Source organism: Podarcis erhardii (genome assembly GCF_964252035.2).
Source record: "Podarcis erhardii genome assembly, chromosome: 1".
Lineage (NCBI taxonomy): Eukaryota > Metazoa > Chordata > Lepidosauria > Squamata > Lacertidae > Podarcis > Podarcis erhardii.
In genome coordinates, this window is record NC_138497.1 from 63,871,542 (window position 1) to 63,885,184 (window position 13,643).

Consider the following 13,643-nt stretch of genomic DNA (forward strand, 5'->3'; position numbering starts at 1 on the left):
ATCCATAAGTTACAGCATTGTGGCATTCCAAATGTATTTGCTAAAGTACCATCTGATATTCATGTGATTCTTTTCCTCTTTTTTTTCTTGCCAAGATTTGGCAATTGTACTTCAAGGGGATACTTAATCCAGACACAAATACTACTTCTCCCTGAACCGACTCTGCTCATACAATGAGAGAATGGTGATGAGATTCTCCATCCTCACCAAGCTCATTGCAGCCTGGCGAAAGATCCTGAGGAATCTACACCAGCTGTGTATGCAGATCTCCCTTCCTAGGCTGGGCAATCATCTTTGATCTCAACACCCAAGGAAAATGGGGGGAATATATTTGAAAGAGAATGCAATTTGTTTTCTTCCTAAGAGAGGAAAGGTGTTGGGGGACGGACGGACCCCAGAACAACCAAAATACAAAACAAGCAAAAGGCAGGTCTTTAAAGCAACAATCATAGAATAGAAACCACACCTAGACAAACATAAAAGTGCTTCCTGTAGATTAGAAAAGAGCACTGGGAGGAACATCAACACTGTCTTTTTCAGTTGCCTTTTTTATTATTTTTTTCAGTAGTCTGATTTGATATTGCAAACACCTTCACAACATACAAAAAAACCCCAAATTTGTTTTATCCAGAACATATACGGTGATGACAGGGAGTAATCTCCTCTTTTTAAAACCATGTGGGAATTTTAAAATAAAATAAAAAAATCAACAGTAAAACTATGACAACAGCACCTTGACATTGTTTTAATTCCAACGCTACCAGAAGAATTTAAAAGCAGTAAACAGATATAATACTAATAGGAATCAAGATACTTACTGTCTAAAATGTAAACGGAATGTTTTGGTTCATTTTCTTTTTTTTTGAAAGGACAGTTTATCATCAATTCACAATTGAAGCAGCATGCAATTTTATTTTTTTTATTTTTTTAAGTTTTCAATTCTTGGCAACAGCAACAAACCACAATGTTAGAGGAATGTAATGCATTTTTTTCTCAAAGTTGTGCGCAAATGAATTTATCTCTCTCTCTCTGTCTGTCTTGTTCCTCTTTAGCTCATGGATATGTTCAATAAATAGATTGTGGAACCACTGTACTGTATAAACTTCATTTATACATGCAGTCCATAAAATTATTTTTTTTTCTTTCTTACTGAATAATTTACCCTGTTATGTATATATACAAATAGATAAATTTTGTCTCAATATAATCTATACAACACAAATCCACTATCTTCCCCTTTTTATGGTCAGTGTACAAACACAGGAAGTGTCTATTCTTATAAACCGCCATCCAACTCTCTTCTTGTTATCCATAGTGAGAGCTCGCACATAAGACTGGGTAGTTCGGCACTGGGAATTCCAGTACCTCTTGTCTATGCCCCGGCAGCCCTCTTTCGTATAACCCTTGGAGTTGCATTTGGTCTCATAAAAATATTGCTTCAGTTGGCCTTTGGGTACCGGGACTTTTTCCAGGACTGTAACGGTTGCCCCTGACATGTCCACCGCAGTTTTTTTCTCGGCCGCCGTCACCCACTCGCTCGTACTGTCACACACACTCAGCTCCCCGCGGCGAGCCGGGTCAGAGTGACGCCGGACCCTCATGGACATGTTTGCAGCATCCAAGTAGTTTTTATACTCCTCAAGCAGAAAGAGCAGTGGTGGCTCCAAAGGCACTTGACTGCTTAGCATCACCCGAGATGAGTACAAGTCGGCATCCTTATTTTCCTTGCTGGGCTGGATGACCTGCTGCTCATCCAGGAGCTCCTCTATGACATGTTCAAAAGTGTCCGCCAAGGACGTCAATCCTCTGGAGGCGTCATTGGGCCCGCCGAGGTTCTCCAGGTTTCCCTGTGTCCGGAGACCGGGATAAGCCAAGCTGCCTGGTCCTCTGATGCTCACTTCTTTCATTGGGGCAGCTTTCATGCAACTGAAGTATGAAATAACCATAGTAAGGAAAAGGATGGTCATCACTCTTTTCACTTGGTGGAACTGTGGGCGACAAGAAGAGGGGAAGAAAGATAGAAAAGAAGGAATTCAGAACAAATAGATGAAAGAAGCAACAAGCATACATCCCTCGCCTCTGCCAAGTTGGAAAGAGTTATGTATTAACCCTATGTAACTTTTTAACCTCACACAGAGACAATTGGCATGCGTTTATATTCCGTCATCCCAGTCAAGCGACAGAAATCACACCTGGAAAAAGGTTTCCCACATTTATCTTTTATGTCACAAAGGCATTCCTTGAGAGCGCTCACTATGGCAGAAGCCAATGATTGGACTACCCTGCTTGGAACAAGTTAAAGATGTTGGCCTGAAGTCTCAAGAACCCTTGCACAGTAAATGTCACACTCTAGGCATGATAATTAATTATTTGCATGACAAGTGTAACAGCATGCTTGGAAAGGTTACTAAGCATCTGCGGTATGCATGCAGTAATGGGGAAAGATTTCAGAAAGTTATTGTCTTTTGCAGAAAGATCTCAGCACGGAGGTTGGAACTATATGAACAGTAATTACCTTTAAAAAGACAAAGGGGGGAAAGGATTGCCTCACAGTGCCTAAGGCTCCCAAAACTACATTTCAGAAATTGAGGAGCAAATAACCATCTGTCAGCATGGGAGAGCATGGAGAGCATGCACACAAGCCCCAACACACCCCAAACTTTCCTGCAATGAGCTTTGGCTTGCTTGTTTTTGTGTAGCAAAAAAAATTTGACCTGTGGAACTCACAGATACCAGGTGCAATTACAACAGATATTTTCATGCAGCTGAGGTGGCATTCGTAAGTCAAGGTAAAGGTGTATTAAGGGAATACTGAGGGAAGTAACAAGGGAAGTATTCAGCTATCCCAATTAAAGGGAAGCCAAAATGGGGTTGTGGGGTTGTTCAGGAACATTTTTAAAATCCAGCCCAATTACATCCTTGCCTTTTGCTATTTTGTGGCACATGGAGGTGCTTGCTTGCATGCTGCTCATCTCTCTGTACTAAACTAGCAGGCAATGAAATTCAGTGAAGCAGAGGTCAAGACCCCTCCTTCGTGCTCTAACTGAGGGTCAGTGAACCCCCTGCACTGCCCTTGGTCTGTATAACTTGGGGGAGAAGGAAAGGGAATGTGACAGCCCATTACCAAGGCAACAAGGCTGGTGCTCCCTGTCAAGCTGTCCCTCTTCATCACTTTTCCAGTCTGCTCTTGTTTTCTAGCATGTGCTCCCTTGCAGAATATACTGTGGTAATTTTTAGAAGGCACTTGTTCAATTTATGCCTGGACATTTTCTTTAGTATATGGCAGTTTAGGTAAAACACTGTTCTGTGGGGAAATTTATCTGGAGCGAGTGTCTGGGAAAGATATACCCCTGGAATTCCTGACTGGACACATCTCCCCAGACCAGTTTTGAAGGGTGAAAAATCAAGGTAAAGTGTAAGTACATGGTGCCTAGCTTGCAAACAAGCAAAAGAAACAATCATGTACAAAGCTTTGCTGCTTACATAGTGTGCAAGTTTAGGAGTGTGTCTTTAATTACCGTTTTAGAAGAAGAAATGGTCAAATCTCACCATAAACCAAAGAGTTCAATTATGGAATTTCTTTTTTTAAAAAAGGGAGGGGGGAATCAATGAATTTAAATGTGCCCTCCATGTTTCTTTTCATGGGGGGGGGGGCAAGGAAAGCAAAATTGATCTTCATATGGGCCCTTTTCTAAATTATGCCTAGTAATACAGCTGGGGAAAGCAGATCTCCCTCCCTTCCTCTCTGTTTTTTTGTTTTATTTTCATGCTGGACCTTGCTATGGATGCTGTTGGCTGCCATATTTGAGACTGGGCAGGAATTTTTCCATCAGGCAAATTGCCCCACGACTCACAGTGTTTGCCTACCTCATAGCAACTGTCACAACTTTGGCAGTTTAGGCATTGGGTAAGCCTTAGTCTTGGCTGGAGGGGAAGCTGTAGCCTCTGCCTGCCCCTCTGAGTAATGGGTACCCCATTCAAGGGATCCAGGAGGAGTTTAGTTTGTCCAAATGCTCAGGCGGGAGCCACAGCACTCCTCAGGACAGCAGGTGGCACTCCTATTTGATGTAAGTCATAGGTCCCCCTCCCCTGTTGGGTTGGCCCAGGTTTTACTTCCAGCAGGTGGACCTGGAAGTCCTTGGCAGAACCCAATGCTTAGGCCAGGCTTCTGATACCTGTAAGCAATAAAATTGTGGCCTTATTTGATCCCAGTACACTGCGTCATGTCTATTGTGTGGATTGGGATGGCGGGAGCTGCGGGATATTAGCACGCAAAAAACAAAACAAAATGAAGAGATCCTACAAGCCTGACATTTCCCCACTCTTGAGGAAACATATTTGAATGCTAGATGCAATAGGCAAAAGAATTCATAGAGTGACATCATCACTTTATGAGTAAATGCCATGTCACTACGGAAAAAAAGTTTCCCTTAATTGGGTAAAACTTCTAAACAAGTTAATGCACTGAATTATGAGGACTGTGGTATGTGGGGATTGCAAGAGCCATTCTGGATCAAGGAAGCCTGAGGGCAGAATGAGGCATAAGCCCTATCTGCTTCTGTTGATTCTCTCAGCTAATTGCATCTATGATATGAGATGGATATTGTAGATATGGTTTTAATTTAAAAATGGGCCCCCATCACATGCACTCAGACGGATTACTGGATGACATGTGTTGTCTTTCAAGTTCCTGAACCCCACTATCAACCCAGAATATAAATGCATGAACTACTGTACTTATTAATGACTGGTGAAAATGTTTTCCTCACTTTTCTTTCTTTCTTTCCTTTTCTAAAGCAGCCTTTCATGAATTTGTAAGGTTATAAATTTAGTTTTAAGAAGTTCTATTTTTGCTTTCATTTTAAACCAGGTTATTTTTAAAAAGAAAAACTTATAGCTGAAATCTGAACAAAAGTTACAATCTAATTATTTTTTAAAGATGTGCTTTAAAAAAATCCACTTATTTTTATTTACCCTGATTATCCCACAGAGAAGTAGTCCCCACATGGCTGTAGCTGTGTTGTTAATGTGAGCCTAAGTCACAAAGGAATAAAGAAACTTATCAAGGAGAAACCCACCACAATGGAATTAAAGCTGGTTGCCTTATACAGCTTCGAACAATCTGCTTTCCCACCTTTGCTTTGGTCTTGGAAGACTTTTATCCCAACCTACAGTAGGAAATATATTTTCCTGGATAATCTTTACTTTTGTGACAGGTTGAGGAACTTTGCAAGTCTCCCTACGAAAAGACACAAAATCCCAGTTTTCTGATTTTACCAAAGTTAGGATCATGACTTTGAGAGAGGGTTTCAAGCACATACTAGAAAATTAAATTAAATGTCAACCTAGCACAACAAATCCACTTAAAACAACACCACAGAGACTCTGCAGTTGGGAAAGCAATGGGCAAAATGTATTGAAACGCATAGTGCATAATCACTGCACACATCCAGTTGGATGCTCATTGTTGTATAAACGAATCAGAGTGAATGTTCAATAAAGCTCCGGAAATACTCTTAACTTCAGGATGAACGATCAACACCCAAGCCATGTGGAGGAGCCTAGTGGGTTACCTTCCTTTCTGAACTTGTTCCACTCTTCTGCCTCCTTTCACAACTTTGTGGCTGACCAATTGCTTCTTTCTAGCAAGCAATAGCATTATTCACGTTTCTTAAGAATCAGCTAATACTCATTTCAGTGCTTTTGATGTTCACGCCGAAGTACCTCATACTTGGCAGTAAGGACTGGAGTAAACACTCTTTTTGTTTGCCAACACAGCGCTATGTATAAAGACTTACTTCACATCCTTATTCTGTGGGAAACAAGGAATCCTAACACTTGTCAGAGGAAAAGCACAACAAAGGCACTTTACGCACTAAGACAGGAATTGCCCAAGTTTTAGGCCCCGATGTTCGTATGAGGAAATGTTATGCCGTTAGGAATTCTGTTGACAATAATCTAAGCTCAACATGTCCTTTGGATACTAGTCATTCTTCCTATTCATATATATCATTGTGGCATCTTTGTATAAATATTAATAGTTTACTCAGTCCTTGCAGGTCATCCCTCACTGAATTGTTTGCTGCATTTATTCTGAAAAATCCTATATATCTGTCATCTGACTTCAAAAAGGTCTTTATAGATTTGTACAAATTGATCTGGTAATTGAGGCGACCAAAGCCAGCTTTTGGCATGTAAATTCCATAAATATGTGGCAAGATGGCAACTGAGCAAATGTAGGGTGCTTAAAGTTCATTTTCTCTCAGAGCTATCTTCACCACCCACCTACCACCTGGATTTCCATTTTGCCCTTTGTTGACTGAATGATGCACGTACCAGGGAATTCACATTGGGAGACTGCTGAACTGGTTCTGGAGCCAGGTTCATGGTGTGGCCTGATGCCACACACTTCTAAATAATGACAGCAGGCAAACATTTATAGCAAAAGGTAACTTCAAAGGGCAGTTCAGAGGCAATGATACAGAGCAGGGATTAAAAGATCTGAGTGTCTCTCATCATAATTTTGATTTATTTATTTCAATTATTAGCCTTGAGTATTATCATACGCAATTATAAGTTACCTTGGTGCTCATATATGATGCTCTTATTTGGGTAACTTATAATACATGAAATCTTCTCTCTCTCTCTCTTAAGAAACACACCATTAAAACATATAATGTCCACCTTCCTGATAAGGCCTGGGCACAGCTAGATAACCCAAAGAAAAAGATATTTTGAAGCATTTCTGAATTGCTTCATGCATGGCTTTTGGGAGGCATCTGGAGGAAAAGATCTCCACAGCTGTGGGGCAGAAGGGGTGCATGTACACACATGCAGTTCAACACTCTCAGGCATGGGATGGCTCTTTCCCCTCAGAAGTGGACAGTGCTGCATTTAAGGCCATGTAGACATGATGTCTCTCACTCTCATCTTGCCTACACTTTGTCTTCCATTGTCTCAGTCCACACCTTGCCTAAGACACTTCAGATACATTTTACCGTCAACTTCAAGATCCCTCCATGTGTATGAGTTTACACTGAGCATTGAATGCAGTAGGTCAGGCTATTGCCTATGAACGTTTATGCCACACATTCCCCACATCATAACTATTCATAGAAGTTCTTTTCTATATATCTTTTGTGAGAAAGAACACACAGAGAGCACATCTTTTTCTACACACAAGACTCAGCAGTGAGCTCATTGTGGAAACTCAGAGACAAATCACATCAAGTGAGGCAGTCTTGTGGTGTGAGGTCATAACAGAAAAAGGGGTTCTGAAAAATCAGCTCATGTATAAAGAGACATCTCTTAGGCAGCTTAGAGAACTGGGTCACATTTTGAGTCACAAACTTTCTTTGCTCAGTAAATGAGCTTTTGTTTCTTACTTGACATGCACAATTCACATCTTTCTTTAAGGATGTGCTCCTGTTGCAAATATCCCCCTCCCACCTCGCAAAACACGACAATTTTCTTCCTCTGAAAACATTACTCTCCTTCCAGAAAGTATATTCATTGCTTCTTAAGATGGATCAGTGAGCATATTTTCCCATGAGGTGGGAATACAAACGTATACAATTATCTGTTTCCAGATGACCACAATAATCTACTCTTTAAGAACCTTTTTCATGTTTGTTAAGGGTGTTGAAATCTGGGGGCCCTCCCCAGAGCTTACAAGTCCAAGTACACCCTCTGATGGATATACAGCTACAGAATTGGGGGGTGGGAGCCTTTTATCTAGAAGTGTGGGGCCACATAAATACCCTTTACCCCTGAAAAATAAATAAATACCCTTTACCCCTGAAAAATGAAAACCTCCTTCCCTTTCCCATAAGAAGCAGAGGATGTCAAACTTAATAATAATAATAATAATAATAATAATAATAATATATTTATACCTTTATACCCTACCCATCTGACTGGGTTTCCCCAGCCACTCTGGGCAGCTTCCAACAAAAGATTAAAAATACATTAAAACATCAGTCATTCCCTAAACAGCCTTCAGATGTCTTCTAAACATCAGATAGTTGTTTATTTCTTTGACATCTGATGGAAGGGCTTTCCACAGGGCGGGCGCCACTACCTAGAAGGCCCTCTTCCTGGTTCCCTGTAACTTCGCTTCTCGCAGTGAGGGAATTACCAGAAGGCCCTTGGGGATGGACCTCAGTTTCTGGGTTGAACAATGGGGATGCAGACGCTCCTTCAGGTATACTGGGCCAAGGCCGTTTAGGGTTTTAAAGGTTAGCACTAACACTTTGAATTGTGCTCGGAAATGTACTGGGAGCCAATGTAGGTCTTTCAAGACCAGTGTTATGTGGTCTCAGCAGCTGCTCCCAGTCATCAGTCTAGCTGCCGCATTCTGGATTAGTGGTAGTTTCCAGGTCACCTTCAAAGGTAGCCCCATGTAGAGCACATTGCAGTAGTCCAAGCAGGAGATAACTAGAGCATGCACCATTCTGGCAAGACAGTCCACGGGCAGGTAGGGTCTCAGCCTGCGTACCAGATGGAGCTGGTAGACAGCTGCCCTGGACACACAGCTGCCCTGGACACAGAACTGACCTGCTCCTCCATGGACACAGTTGCCCCATTCAGGACCAGGGAGTCCCCCACACCCGCCTGTAACATTCCGCTTCAACCTACATCGTTCCTGACATATTCAAACACAGTCATTTGTGGCAGACTGCTTGGGGTGTATGTGTGGAAATAAGCCAGTTTCTGCCAGCTGCCTTGCAAGACCAGCTCACCCATGAGGCAAGGTGAGGTGACCACCTCAGGTGGCAGGATCCACAGGGGCAGCAGATCCCAATGCAGCTACTCAACCTTTCTTCCCCAGAGGCACAATTTTGTGGTTCACCTCAGGTGCCAAAATGTATTGGGCTGGCCCTGCTGTAGAAATGTAAGAAGACCTGGATGGAAGGGGTTGGAAAGGAAGCTTTAAGGCTTCAAAATAGGTCAGAAGCCCAGAATTGGCCTGGTGCAGGCCTGCAAAAGTCCATCTCTCCCCTTGCCTTGACATGTAGTTGCTACTTGCGAAAACAGCCATAGCTGTCAAGTGTCCCTTATTTGAAGGGACTGTCCCTTATTCCAGCGCCATGTCCCGCTGCTGTCCCTTATTGATGGATGTCCCTTAAATGTCCCTTAAAGGATGTCCCTTAAATTTCAAAGGAAGCAGCTCCTCTCCCTCCCTGCCTGCCGGCCAGGGAGGAGGGAGGCTCTAACTGTGTTGCTTGGCTGTGTTGCTCACCCAATAAGAAGTCTAAGAACGACTCAGGGGTGGAGCTTGCATGCCTTGTGTGTGGCTAGTTAATGCAGGCTGAGGGGGGGGTTTTGAATACTGGACGCCATTTTGTTGCACGTGCTGCTGCAAACTTTGCAGTGCAAAGCCAGGCTGGGGAGCCATCTTAAGTTGAGGCTGCATAGGCCTTGTGGTGCATGTGATTCAGATTCTATTCAGTTGAACCTCTGGTTACAAAGTTGGTTGGACAGTGTTCTTGAAGCTACCCAGCATGAGTTTGAGCAGACTGCAGGAGGACAGGAAGACTGGAGTGCCTGGAACAGGTGAGGCTGCAGGTCCCTTATTTTGGCTGCTGGTCCCTTATTTTCAAATCTGTAAGTTGACAGCTATGGAAAACAGCACTTCCCAAGAACTCATCCAGACCTTTTGCCACCCAGTCAGCATTCTCAGATACAGTAAAACTGCAACATTTGAGACAGAGCTTGGCCACAGATTCTACTAACTATTCACCCTGGAACATACAGTGCTAATGAGAATGCCTCTGAGCATGGCCAGAGTGCCTCTGCCCTATCAATAACTACTCAACAAAGCCCACAAGCCAGGAGCTTCGGTAGGCAGGCCTTTCAAATCAGAAACTGTGGCCTCCAATACAGCCTTGACATACCCAGCTCTCTTGGAAAAGTTTCCACTGTATATTATACACATAAAAATATATGCGCATACACAGTTCATTATATTTCTTACCCATCATTCTCTAGCAAATGCACCAAGTTGGGTTGCAAATCCATGCACACCACAGGCACATAACACGATAACAACTGAAACAATAGAGGATATATACCAAACGCCTACACTCTGAATTGGACAGATTGAGATCACTCTGCGATTGTACTAAAAACTGAGTTGCTGTGATGTATGTTTGAAGAAACAAGAAAAATACCATCCAAAGTTAACCTTTCCACATCTGAATTACCTTTACATCTGAATTACTCTGTTAGTAACAAAGTTAGTAGTTAGTAGCAAAGGATTGCATCTTTCAGCAGAAGTCCGGCACTGAAACTTGCTTACAAATCTATAAACAGTGACATTTGCAGTGCAATCCTATGCTTGTCTTCTCAGAATTAATCCCCATTGGATTCAGTATGGTTTATCCCCAAGAAAGTGTGTATACTCACTTTCCTGGGAGTCGTAGTGGCTGGGGTGAGGAGGCAGCACCGCTCACCTGACCTCCTGTTGGTCACATTGCTGTTGCTTACTGGGAGATAGAGGGGGAGGGGCAAGGTGGCAGTGAAGCTGGCATGGGGGAGCCAATCAGGTACTCCTGCTGGTGCATTTCCACCATGACAACCTCCCCACCACTCTCCCCTCCCCTCCTGGTAAGCAACAGCGATGTGACTGACCAGAGTTCAAGTGAGCATGAGTGTCCCACCACACCATCAGCTACTGAGTAAAACTCATTGGACTCAATACAACTTACTTTTGAGAAGGCATCTCTAGGATCACACATGACAATTCTACAATTTATAACATAGAAAAAGATCATAGGAAGGTGGCAATACTATGAACCCCTGCTTGGGTGAATAAGTCCCATTCAACCCAGTGGGGATTATTTCTGAATAAAAATGCACTGAAACAGGTTAGAAAACTGGCAGGTTAATCATAAGTAAACACCACTGAATTCAGTGGGACGCTCAACTTCCCGAGTAAATGCGTACAGGATTCCATAAAACCAGGGAATTAATTTCCTCCTATTATCATGCATGCAGTACTTCAGTGTGCTTGGTGTTATTTAAAGGCGCCTACAAAAGATTCCTGCTTTATGTATCTTTTTATAGGTGTGGGAACAGATACCAAAATGTGCTGCATGTCAGGACATGATTTGCAAAGACTAAACATACTGAGAGCAAGCAGAGTTAGCAGTCAAATGCATAGGCTGCTGGCAGTTCAGCACACACGTTATCCTTCGGGATATTTATTCATCCAGCTGTATAATTATTTTTTTAATTAATGAAAACAAGAAAACAACCACACACAAAAACACATGCTAATGAACTGAGCGCTCCTAAACTGCCGGTGGAAGAAGCAATTGTCTTGGTTGCCCACTTTGGCGGTTTACAGTTTTGCTCAGATAAATAACCATCAAATAAGAAACATCAAAGTATTTGACCATGAGTGTGCTTGTCAATAGAGTTCACAGGATAGTACATGCCTTTCCTTCCCACTTTCTGATGCACGGGATAGAAAGACAATCCATCCCATCAGCTACAAAATCCCCAGAAGATTCCCACCACCTACTTCCACATTCTTGGAATATACAGAATCATAGAAACATAGAAAGGTAGTGTTGGAAGGGATCCTGAGGGTCACCTAGTGCAATTGCCATGAAAGCATCTCAACTAAAGCATAGGGCTAAACCACTACTCTGCAAGTACTTACAAAAGATTTTGCTGACTGGCCATTCATGGGATGTTCGCCCTTTGGCCATCTGCCGGAAAGTGAAATGTTTTCTACTATTCTTGATTCTCTTACCCCACCCCTGCCTTCCCTCATCCCAATCCCTATAATTTATGGACTCATATTCTGCTTTCCAAAATATAGGTTATGGAAGACACTCACACATATGCTCAAGAAACCACAATGGCCAGTTTTTAGATCTGTTGCTCTCAAACTTGGCCGACCACTAAAAATAACTTTAATAAACTTCCCTCCCCCCATTCAGCACTGGCATCATCATGAAAAACAACGCCCAATTATGAAAATCATGATCCTTAGGCTAGCTGGCACAGAAAAACCTCTTTAACCAATAGAGTACAGGGGAAAAATTAGACCAAGCCAGTGCTGCTTTTTGACAATTATGTGTCTTGGGCCATGGCCTTCTTTGGCTGTTTGCTAACTGCACTTGACCAAAATGTCCTTGATCTCTCTGTGTGTAGATATGTCCAGGGTGACACAAACTGCAACCCAATTCAAAACACACCATGGCAGATGTTCTCAATATGGTTCCTCCAACCATTGCTATCTGTAACACTTCATGCAACAGCTCCGAGAAAGGTACAGTTCATTACTGTGATGGACTTTCCCCATTCTAATATGGATCTGATGCGCCGGTTGAAGTATCTTAATCAGGGGTGGAAAACCTGTGCAAACATTCCAGATATTGTCAGCCAACTTCCATTAGACCCACCTAGCATGGCCTATGGTCAGGGATGATGGGAATTGCTGCCACAGATTTTACCTCCTTGCCTTAAATGATGATGGGAGACCTCTATGCACATCCCCAGCTTGGTATATTGTTGTTAGTTAAAAAATGGATTAACCCATCTTGTTTGAAAGCTTGACAGAGTCCTAGCAGACCTTGAGGGGTTTTGTATCTTCAGGGTAATGGAAACACTAATTAGTAAATATTAACTAGCTTGTACAAACAATGGAAAATAATTGTGCATTTTAAAAAATGCATGTATCACTCACTTTATCATAATCTTATTGTAATTCATACCTTTGATGCAAATGAGGCCTTTTAATTCTACAGAAAAGTTTCCTTTGCAGCTGAGCCCAAGAGAAATCATTTGGGAAAAGCTAGACACATAAAAATGGAATTGTAATTCATATGGGTTTGCTGTCAAAGCTGCTTCCGAGTATTTTCAATCCAATGTTATCCAGTGATAATTATGTTGCAATAATTATAGGAAAAGCTTTTCTAAACAATAAAGATGTCAACAAATTGTAAATCATAGTTGTGTAGTGGGAATATTCCAGCATCAACAGAACATTTTATGTAGAAGGCATTATATTTGGGAATAATGTCCAGTTTTGAGCAGGTACCCTAATCTCAGCGCTGTTTGGAAAGCCTGCATCTAGTAATTTTACTAGCTACCTCTTTTGATAGCCCATTCTAGAGCAAGCTACTAGACATGCACCCTGAAACAGACCATGTTTATAGGCATATTAAGGAACAAAATGCAAATCACAAGCCACATTCTCTGAATTTTGATTGAGTAGATAGTAACACTTGTTACCCAACTGGACAACAGCCATGATTTATTATTGATGCCAGTTTTGCATTATGGTTTTGCTTGGAGATTAATAACATGCCTACCACAAACAGGAACACAATGTACAGACAAAAGTATTGGCAGAAGCCAGTAACACACATGAAGTACTGTGACAGATGAAACCTAAGAAAAAACGAAGTACAAACTGCAGGACAGGGGCTGGGGGCTTCTGGAATCGCTACTTTTCATGAAAGCCCTAAATTAGGATATGGGAGCAGGGGCGCCATCTCACCCACAGGATTGTGTGTGCCCACTGCTGCAACACAGACGTGCAATGTCACATGCGCATACCTGCACATAGTACGTGTGACGTCACATGCACTATGTGCAGGCGTGTGCATGTGATGTCGCATGCCCAT

General features: G+C 42.3%; 1 protein-coding gene across 8 annotated transcripts in view; it reads right to left on the reverse strand.

Moving 5' to 3' along the window:
- Positions 1-528: 528 nt before the first annotated feature.
- BDNF (brain derived neurotrophic factor) overlaps positions 529-13,643 on the reverse strand; it is a 68,714-nt gene continuing 55,599 nt past the window's right edge. For all 8 annotated transcript variants that reach the window (XM_081836063.1, XM_081836065.1, XM_081836066.1 and 5 more), the window contains one exon: positions 529-1,988. In XM_081836063.1, the coding sequence (XP_081692189.1) occupies positions 1,227-1,988 (762 nt within the window). In that variant the 3' untranslated portion in view covers positions 529-1,226. The remainder of the gene's footprint in view (positions 1,989-13,643) is intronic.